Below are 9,446 nucleotides of genomic sequence, written 5' to 3' on the forward strand. Positions count from 1 at the left end.
TCTGTGCTTGTGAGAGGGGAAGTATTGCCCTTTGGGGGCGCCTAGGGGATAGTGTGTGATTTCCTAGGTGACTGCATGGGGGCTCGAGCCAGTTTGGTGTTGTATCATTGAGAGGGACCTCTAGATATAGAACCCGGCCCTTGCTGCTGCCGACTCGGTCTGGCAGAAGGGTTATATTTATATGAGGCTAGAGAGGCTGATTTCAGGGTCCCCAGTGCGATGTTCACCCCCATCACCATCCCCACCTTGCCTCTGGTCTCTCAGGGACACAGGCTGATCGGGGATTCTGTCCCCACCCAGAGCCAGGGGTGGATTCTCTCCCCAGGGACAGAGGCCAGCGGGAAAGTGAAGATCGGGGCCTGGTCACCAGCATCGAAAAATGTCACCTGTCCCCGGTCACAGTCCAGACACACCCGGATCCTGCTGGGGACCCGGCGCAGGGGCAGGTGAGTCACAGAGGAGGTGAGAGCCCAGAACTGACCCAGCTGCCCCACAGCCCAGATCCCCTCCTCAGGGCTATGGCTGATCCCTCCCTTCCTCCTCACAGACTCTCTGGCCACCCCCACAGCCCAGTATTCCCCATCCCCGACCTCCACCTCCCAACAATGTCTCCCCGCGGTGAATCCCTCACAGCCCAGCACACAGAGTTCAGTGTCAAATCTCTCAGGGTTGTCGGGCAGATCCTGCCGTGTGTCTAACCCTCTCACACTTTTCCCATCCGCAGACAGGACGAGCTGGGGGTGAGCCGTGTCTGGATCCAGAGTCACATTCGCTGGGGAGAGAGAATCAGAGCGTTAGGGGCAGAGCTCAGCCCTGGGGGAGGCTGGGACCATTTTTCACACTCCCCAGTTGCCCTGTTCAGGTTGGGACACTCCTGGATCCTGGATCAATGTCATGAAAATGTTTTCATGGGAACTTTCTGATAATTTAAAACTAATCTTCACCTGCAATCTTGCCTTGTCTGAGTAATGAAAGGGATTCCCCTCTCTTTGTCTCCGGTGCAGACGGCAGAGTGTCTGGAGGGGGAAAGGATAAAAGAGATGGAATTTCAGGGATTCATATTTATAACAGCATTCCCCCTGTGTATATATATGAGTTAATTGTGTTATAATTGTAACAGAGAAACAGACAGGAAGGTGGAGAGACACACTCAGGTGTTTAATAGAAACTAATCTGAAACCTTCTGTTTCCTTTATCATTCAGGCATCTCCCACCAATGGAATCAACATCTATGAAGGCTCATAACCATCCCAGGAGAGACAATCTGTAAGAGATTTACTTTTTCCTCCCTCCTTTCAAACTCCATTTGGTTTGTCTCATCACTTACTCCATTTTGTCATAACCTAGAGTCCTAGACCCAGATCATGCAAAGACTTTGGCATAAAAGTAACTTTACCCACTTTGGTCCCTTTGACGTTAACAGAATGTTACGAGTTTGGAAAATCAGAGCTTGACTTGTAAGCTGTTGGGTCTGTTTATTTAGCATCTTTACAGAGAGCAGCACGACGGGGCCCTCGTCCTCCAGAGCCAGAAATGTGAATAATAATAAAATCATTTCATCAGTGTGGAAATGGAGACAGGGGGAAGTTTGGCTCAATGCGACAGGTTCACCCTGTACTGGCAGAAGGAGAGAGGGAGGCAGTTTGTGACTCTGCTGTTCAGTGGCTGCAGGGGCCGGTGCAGACCTTGGCGCAGGCTGAGGAAGTTCTGAAGCCAGCCAGAGTTGCGTCCCTTCTACAATGGTCCCATTGCGTCTTGGCCAGCGTGCAGAGTGTCAGAGGCCCAGCTTTACACTGCCCACGTCCCTCTATCCCTCGTCCACCCCCTCCCTCTTCCACCCTGCCCTTCCCAACCCCCTCCATTCCCAGACCTCTCAGGAACACTCCTTCTGCCTGCAGCTGTTGTGAAGGAGGCACCAGAGGCTCCTGTGCTGGAGGGATTCCTCACGCTGTGGGAGGGGCTTTCTCCTCCCCCACAGCCCCTTTGGCCCAGACTAGCTGCCATACGGGACCAGAGCACAGTGATAGGCTGGGACCGGCTTTATCAAATGGCCTTTAATGGTGGGTCTAGATTTTGAGTGTCGGCCTTTAGGCACCTGGGGCCTGGTTCTCAGTGGGGTTGGGAACCTGCAGTTCCCACTCACTCTCTTTGCAGCTGTGGATGATGCACAGCTCTGGAGCACTAGAATCGTAATATTCTGAATCAAAGATGATGAGGGTTGGAAGGCACCTCAGGAGGTATCTAGTCCAACCCCCTGCTCAAAGCAGGGCCAACCCCAACTAAATCATTCCAGGCAGGGATTCGTCAAGCCTTAAAAACCTCTAAGGATGGAGATTCCACCACTTCCCTAGGTAACCCATTCCAGTGCTTCACTACCCGCCTAGTAAAAAAGCTTTTCCCAATATCCAACCACAAGCTCCCCCATTGGACTTGAGACCACTGCTCTTTATTCTGTCATCTGCCACCACTGAGAACAGCTTAGCTCCATCCTCCCTGACACTCTGCTTCAGGTAGTTGAAGGCTGCTGTCAAATCCCCCATAATTCTTCTCTTCTGCAGAATAAACAAGCCCAGTTCCCTCAGCCACTCCTCATAAGTCATGTGCTCCAGCCCCCTGATCAGTTTCGTTGCCCTCCGTTGGACTCTATTCACATTCTTCCTATAGTGGGGGCCCCAAAACTGGGCACGGTAGTTGAGATGGGGCCTCACCAGTGCTGAATAGAGGGGAATAAGCACTGCCCTCGATCTGCTGTCAATGCGCCTACTAATACAGCTCGATATGCCATTATCCTTCTTGGCAACAAGGGCCCCACTGCTGACTCATATCCAGCTTCTTGTCCACTGTTACCCCAGGTTCTTTTCTGCAGAACTGCTGCTTAGCCAATTGGTCCCCAGTCTGTGGCAGTGCATGGGATTCTTCCGTCCTAAGTGCAGGATTCTGCACTTGTGCTTGTGAAACCTCATCAGATTTCTTTTGGCCCAATCCTCTGATTTGTCTAGCTCACTCTGTATCCTATCCCTGCCCTCCAGCCCTCTTTCCCTCCCTCCAATCTCAGTGTCATCTTCGAGCTTGTGGAGGGTGCAATCCACCCCATCCTCCAGATCATCAGTGAAGATGTTGAACAAAACCGGCCCCAGGACTGACCCCTGCAGTCATGCTCTGCTGTTCTCTAGTTGGGAGAGAGAAACTTGGTTGTTCCAAATTCGGCTATTTTGCTCAAAATGGGCCTTAATGTGATGACCTTTGGTAAGTCATGAATTAATGTGAAACATCCTGATGCCTGGGCCCCTGCTACATGAGCTCCATTTGTCTGCTTGCCACTACTTGTTATATTAAGTATTGAGAATTGTTACATGGGTCAATTCTTATGCATAATTTGGACAGAACAAGACTGGGCGTTTATACTGACTGACTTGGCTTTGGACTGGTTAGCAGTTTGCTTGGTGTAAGGAAAATGTTGCCTTCAGTGACCTTGTTATGAAGTGACGTGTTCAGAAGTCTGTGTGTGGGACAGAGAGATGTTCTGATCACACGATGTGCACAGACACAGACACCCAAATGTACGGCCTAGGAGCAGTTAGCAAAATCCAAAAACCCCTCTGCGGAGGAAGGGTCAGAGTGACCTATGCATAATCAGTGGTAATAGACCAATCAGAAAGGAGAACAATAACATGAAAATAGCTTGCACAGCAGAAGCCCTGCCCATTACCAGGTTCAGGCATGTGCAGTGTGTGAGTGATGTCAGACACTTAATGTTCATAACACGCACAGATGCGTGGGAAAGAACTAATACATGTATCATTTGGATGTGTGTCATATGTCAGACATTGTCAGGGGTTGTTGGAGCTTCACAGGTGAAATCCACCGGGACCCACCGATGCTCCAGGAGAAGGTAACTGGCCAGTACGTCTGTCTGTATGTCTGTCATTTCTTACTTGAACAGTCAGTGTAACTGCAAGGCATGCTTTTGGTACAAAAAGAGGTTTGAATTAATCAACCTGTGAGACTTGCACCCTGTGTGGTGTTCTCACCCGACAATTAAATAGAAGCATAATCTAGTTATGAACCAACTGGCCAGAGCCATTCTCCTCCCACAGTCTCAGGCCTCACCAGGAGCATTTCCACCGATCTAAGAGGGGCAGTGCAGGAACTGAGACACCGGTCTCTCAGCTCCCCTGGTAGGTGCCTGCTGGGGGATTGGCTGCCCCTGAAGCTCCTGGCGGGCTGCCCCCCTTCCTCCCACTCCCTACTCCCCAGCTAGCGCTGGGGGAAGCCGCAGGAACTCCTCCCCTCCCTCCCTGGAACTGGGAGAAGCCACCCAGGACTTCTCACCCCAGAGAAGTGGAGTCCAGCTACCCCGGTTTCTCACTCCCACCCTCCCAGCCCACTCCCGCCCCACAACACTCTGTACTGTAGACCAGCCCTCAGAGGCTTATCCCAGTTTTCCATCCTAGATCCCTTCTCAGTACCTTTGAAGTTCCTCAGAGTCTCTGTTAGAGCAACCGTTTTCTGGGAAAAATCACCGAGTCCCTTTTCCAGTTCAGGAGAAATCTCCTCTGGCTGTTGGAACTTCCCCTTCTCACACCTGAACAGAAACAATTTCACATGATTATATTGCACTTACTGACTCTTTTTACTTCTCTCAGCCTCCGAGAAGGTACAACACAGGCCATGGCTGTGCAACCTTCTCCCCCAAAGGACCCATTCATATTCTTCAACCCTGGCCTGTAGACATCAGCTCTGCGGATAAAAGGGGAATTGAGTCTCTCTGTGTCCAATTTCCTCCTTGGCCTATATACTCTGATGGACAGAGCCCTGCACAGGGACATCTAGCAGATATCCATGGGTTTGCAGGGTTCTACTGATGGACAGAAGGTTCCCATGTTAGTTGTTGTAAAAATCTGACCACTAGGAACTAAACTGATGCACCAACTTCCCTGTCTGCAGCTTATTCCACCCAGGTCTCCAAACAGTCCTCAGGGGGGAAAGACTCAATCACTGCTGCCCTGGGCTGAATGGTAACCAGCACCAAGCAGGGAAAGGCCCATATTCCATCTCCACAATCGTGAGGCAGCCTGTCCCCCTCGGATCCGACTCTACAAAACACTTTAGATCAGTCTTTTCCACTGAATGGATAATTCCAGAGTCTTCTATAAAAGAGTGAGAACCTCAGGATGATTTTGAAGTTTATCAGGGAGAATTTTATCCACAATGTCACTTTTCCCACCCATTTTGGTGCAGAGCCCTGGAGAGATGTGATGCTAACATCATCTCCAAGCTCTTTCTCAGCGTTGTGAAGTGTGAGGGGGAGTGAGAGAGAGCCACATACCTGCTCAAGGTGCTTCTGATATCCTAGAGGAGAGAGAGACAGAATTTTAGTCCCACCTGACATAGACTTCACGTCCAAAGAAGGGATTTAGCAAATATGGGGAAAAGAGGCCATGCCCCGGCCCCAGGGCCATGGATTCCCTGAGATAATGGGGCTTTTCCATCTCTAATATCAATGTGTCTGTCAGTGTGCAAAAAAACAATCATAAATCACATGTCAGAAATGCACACACTGAGTTATACTGAGATCTCTGAGACCATGCCCATGCATGGGACTCCCGTGCCAAGTTTTAGGATCTCTCCTATCCCTGTGCTGGATATGAAGTGTTTCTAACTCAGTCTCACCTGCAGGAATTCACTTGCTGGCTTCTGATACTTCCCCTCTATGTCACTGATCAGCTCAGTGAGATGGGACATCTCTGCAGAGAGTATGTTGATATTTTCAGTTTGTATCTTCAGAATCTCCTTGTCCAGCTTCAGAAGCTGGGTCAGCAGGAGTCGCTCTTGTTCCTCCAGGAACTGCCGCAGTTGCTGAAATTCAGACACAATTTTTTGCCTCTGGGTTTGTGTCTTTCTCTGTAAAAGAAAATATAAAAAAAAATAGGGAAAGGGCTGGTCAGGGACATAGATGGAGTCTGGGGTCCTTTCATGGAGTGTTGAGTGTAGAGGAGGAGAATGTCTTTGCAAATTTTAAGTCTTCTGCCACTGAAGAATACCCTGTGGTTACTAGAGAGGATTTTCTCACACCCTTTCCCGTGCCTCTTTGGCCTCAGAATCTCACACCCTGGCCTCAGAATCTCAGAAAGGGATATTTCCATGTCTGACGTGGTTCGAATAGTGTATTATCGCTGGCCTTGGAGATGCAGATCAAAAGCAATAGGAGGCAGGACTAAACACTAAAGCTGGGTGACATTTTCTACACTCAAATTTTTCCAGGGAAAGTGCAGATTTGTCAACACTGAAACGTTTCATGATTTCCCACCAATGTCATGCAATTTGTTTGTTAGAAAAATAAATAGATGCAAATTCAAAACATTTTGTTTTAAATTTTTTTCCAGGATTTTAAATGACTTTGTTAGAAAATTTCCTTGTTTTTTTATTATAAATATGTATATTTTAAAAAGAAGAGGTCAAAATTGAAAGAAAACATTTTGAGTTAGTCAAAATTAAACATTTCACTTGAGCAAGAGAACATCAAATTTGTGACTTGTTGAAAATTTTATTTAAAAATCATTTTATGGTTCAATCCAATATTTTTTTTTATACTAACCAGTGTAAAAGATCTGTTATTTGCCCAGATCTCTATAGCATCACACAGCATCCTGGGATCATGAAGCAATAGACAAAAGTCCACATTCCCCAAGGCCACAAAGCACTCATTCAGAAGCGTGAAATGTGAAGGCAATAAGCTGCAATAAATGATAAACTGCAATTAAAGAGAAAGAGACTTAAGAAATAAGGAGGGTGTGAGCTGTAGTAAAAATAAGAAAATACTAAGGACTATAAAACAAAACATCTGGATAGCATCCTAATGAATGAGAGAAATGAAGAAATTTTCAGAGCACAAAGAGACTGTAAGTCAGAAAGGAGCAGAGGAATATTTGTTCAGTCAAGAAACCAGTACATCACATCCAGGAATACATGTCTTCATTTAAGATGAAACTGAAAACATTAAACAAAGATTGCAGAATAGGGTTCCTCAAGATGTAACAAAACAGTCTCAAAACTCTGGGCTTACAGAGGCTGAAAACTGAGAAACTGAAGAGTAACCGTGTCAGAGTAGGGTTTGGTTCTAGTGCATTGGATTAAAATCAAAATTCTGTTATTTCATAAATAGAAATTGTTCCCTATAAAATAGTAGTTAATAGTTAATATACAGTATATAGGAATAATAGTTTACACTAGTGTAGGGCAGTGGTTTTCAATGTGTGATCTGGGGGCCCCTGGGGGTCCGTGGACTATGTCTAAGGGGTCTGCAAAAGACTAAGGCTATGACTACACTGATGGTGGCAAAATGATCGATTTATCCAGATGGATAATTCCTGCTAAAACAACCAATTTTGATTTACTTGTGATTATTCCCCACTTCATTGATTTCTGCTGCACCCCCACCTGATTGAGATAAAACCGAATTGAGTCTCTAGATTTCCCCTGCCTCTCCTCATTGCTCAGATTGAGAACGTCCCTCTATGCAGCTAGTTACAAATGCAGGTTAATAATGATGATTACCTACCAGATTTTCCTGGCTTCTCTTCTCGCTATTCACTTGAAATACCACGAGTTTTGTTCTCTCTTCCCTTAGTTTCTTCAAATGGGCCTGAATCTTTTCCTGTAGAAACAGAAAATAATTTGAGTGGAGTTATTTTTATTTTTAGGAGTGAAAGTGGGGATGACCTTTTCCAACACAAACAAACAAACACGCCACCAATGACTGGAAAATCCAGTCGGTTCAGATATCAGATATACAGAGGAAGTGGAGTCATATTAATGGACATGGGGAGTGTTTTGTTTTCAGGCTTCTTGAAATTGTTTGACCTGGTTTCTCCATTGATTGACACCAACATGACACTGAGGTCAGATCCTGGGATTTTTCTTTTGCTGTGTGAAATATCCTGTTTTTGGGAAGGTTTAACCAACAAAGAGAGACAAATCCCAGGTGCCACCAGGGCTCAGAATATGGGCTGGGATTCTCCAGGGAGCCCAATTTGCACTGAATTTCAGCCTGGACTGTCGGGAATTGCACCGGTTGGTCAGAGCTGGGCTGAGCAATAGGACAAACCCCGTTTGACATGTTGATTATTGGCAGGAATGTTTGGCGTTTGCCCTCCTACTGTCCTGGACCATTCCAGTGGCAATGCTGCCTGGGTAGCTATTCCCCAGCTCCCATCAAAGCTCCCGGAAGCAGGGGGTTCAGGAGGTTTCAAAATGCCTAAAGAGAATGGCTGGTTCTTCAGACTGACACAGCTCAGCACCGCCCAGGGTTAGTTTTGCTGCAGCCCAGTCTAATCCCAGTGGTATTTGGCATGGACCTGCGCTGTTTGAAGCCTTTTTGTGCATGTACTTAAGGTGCTGAGGGTCCACACAGCGTTTAGCCCAGTGATCTCCTCTAGTGCAGGCCGGCATCTGAGTTTAACCCTTCATGGAGTAACACAGGAGTTCAGAATCCCTGTGGGAAGCACCATCTCCTGCTGGGCCTGGGCAGTTTATCAAAGCACCATTCCCTCCAAACGGCCCTGCTTAATTATTTTTCAGTGCTTGTGTGGACACAGCATGGTCTAGTGGTCAGGGTACTGATTGGCAGCTTATTAGCCTGGGTTTTATTCCCAGTTCTGCCAGTGACCTGCTGAGTGACACTAGGTAAGTCCCAGGGAGAGGAGGAGTTCAGACATGGTGTTTATATTGTTGGGAGGTGGTGGAAGTGGGGAGGGGCAGAGAAAGGGTCCTTCACTGCCCAGGACACCGTGTATAGGAGAGGAGGGGTTTTTCCCACCCCCCTCACTCCAGCATGTAAGCTTTAGGACATTTATTGAGGGCCACACTTCACCTGCATGAGCCTTTGGAGGAGTTGCTGAGAAACCTACATAGGCCTGAAATCCCCAGAGGAGGCTCAGCATGTGGGTGCCTGGGGCTAAAGAAAATCCAAATGCTGGGAAGGTGAATTTCCCAAGGGTCTGTCTATAAAAATAATGCTCGGTCATACCTTGAATTCTTCAACCGCTTCCTTTGCAGGTATGACTGGGTGATCTGCGTGCTCTTTGGATCTGTCACACACCAGGCAGATGGGGATTTCGTCCTCTTTGCAGAACAGTTTTAGAGGCTCCCTGTGTTTCTCACACAGTCTTTCTGTTTCTGGTTCCCTCCCTGGCTGCAAGCTGAGTTCTCTGGCTGCTTCCACCATACTCTTCAGCTTCCTGTTTGGCTTGAGGTTCCTCTGGGGAAAGGTCTCTCGGCATTGAGGGCAGGAGATGGCTGCACCGAATCCCTCCCAGCACCGGGTGATGCAGGCTCTGCAGAAATCGTGATTACAGTCTAGAGACACCGGATCATTAAAATACTCCAGACAGATGGGACAGATCGCTTCATCCTGGAGAGTTTTTGCTGGATTCACAGCAGCCATG

The 9,446-nt window shown here is 47.6% G+C and overlaps 1 protein-coding gene across 1 annotated transcript; it reads right to left on the minus strand.

The window, feature by feature from the left end:
• Positions 1-260: 260 nt before the first annotated feature.
• Positions 261-9,446, minus strand: LOC137160116 (zinc finger protein RFP-like). The gene is made up of 7 exons (XM_067558561.1): positions 9,029-9,446; positions 7,562-7,657; positions 5,674-5,904; positions 5,330-5,352; positions 4,470-4,585; positions 945-1,016; positions 261-772 (listed from the first exon to the last, which is right to left on the minus strand). Exons 1-7 carry the CDS (start codon positions 9,443-9,445, stop codon positions 261-263), a joined length of 1,467 nt encoding a protein of 488 aa, XP_067414662.1. The 5' UTR covers position 9,446.

This window comes from Emydura macquarii, unplaced genomic scaffold (assembly GCF_026122565.2).
Source record: "Emydura macquarii macquarii isolate MOO-44397 ecotype Brisbane River unplaced genomic scaffold, CSIRO-AGI_Emac_v2 contig_2140, whole genome shotgun sequence".
Taxonomy (NCBI): Eukaryota; Metazoa; Chordata; order Testudines; family Chelidae; genus Emydura; species Emydura macquarii.

Excerpts from the sequence above, each read along its gene's own strand:
- LOC137160116 (XM_067558561.1), bottom strand. The coding sequence starts at position 9,445 with ATGGCTGCTGTGAATCCAGCAAAAACTCTCCAGGATGAAGCGATCTGT. Across the intron at positions 7,658-9,028 it reads AAGCGGTTGAAGAATTCAAG|GAAAAGATTCAGGCCCATTT; the intron begins GTATGACCGAGC and ends CTGTTTCTACAG. Across the intron at positions 5,353-5,673 it reads CAGCAAGTGAATTCCTGCAG|GATATCAGAAGCACCTTGAG; the intron begins GTGAGACTGAGT and ends TCTCTCCTCTAG.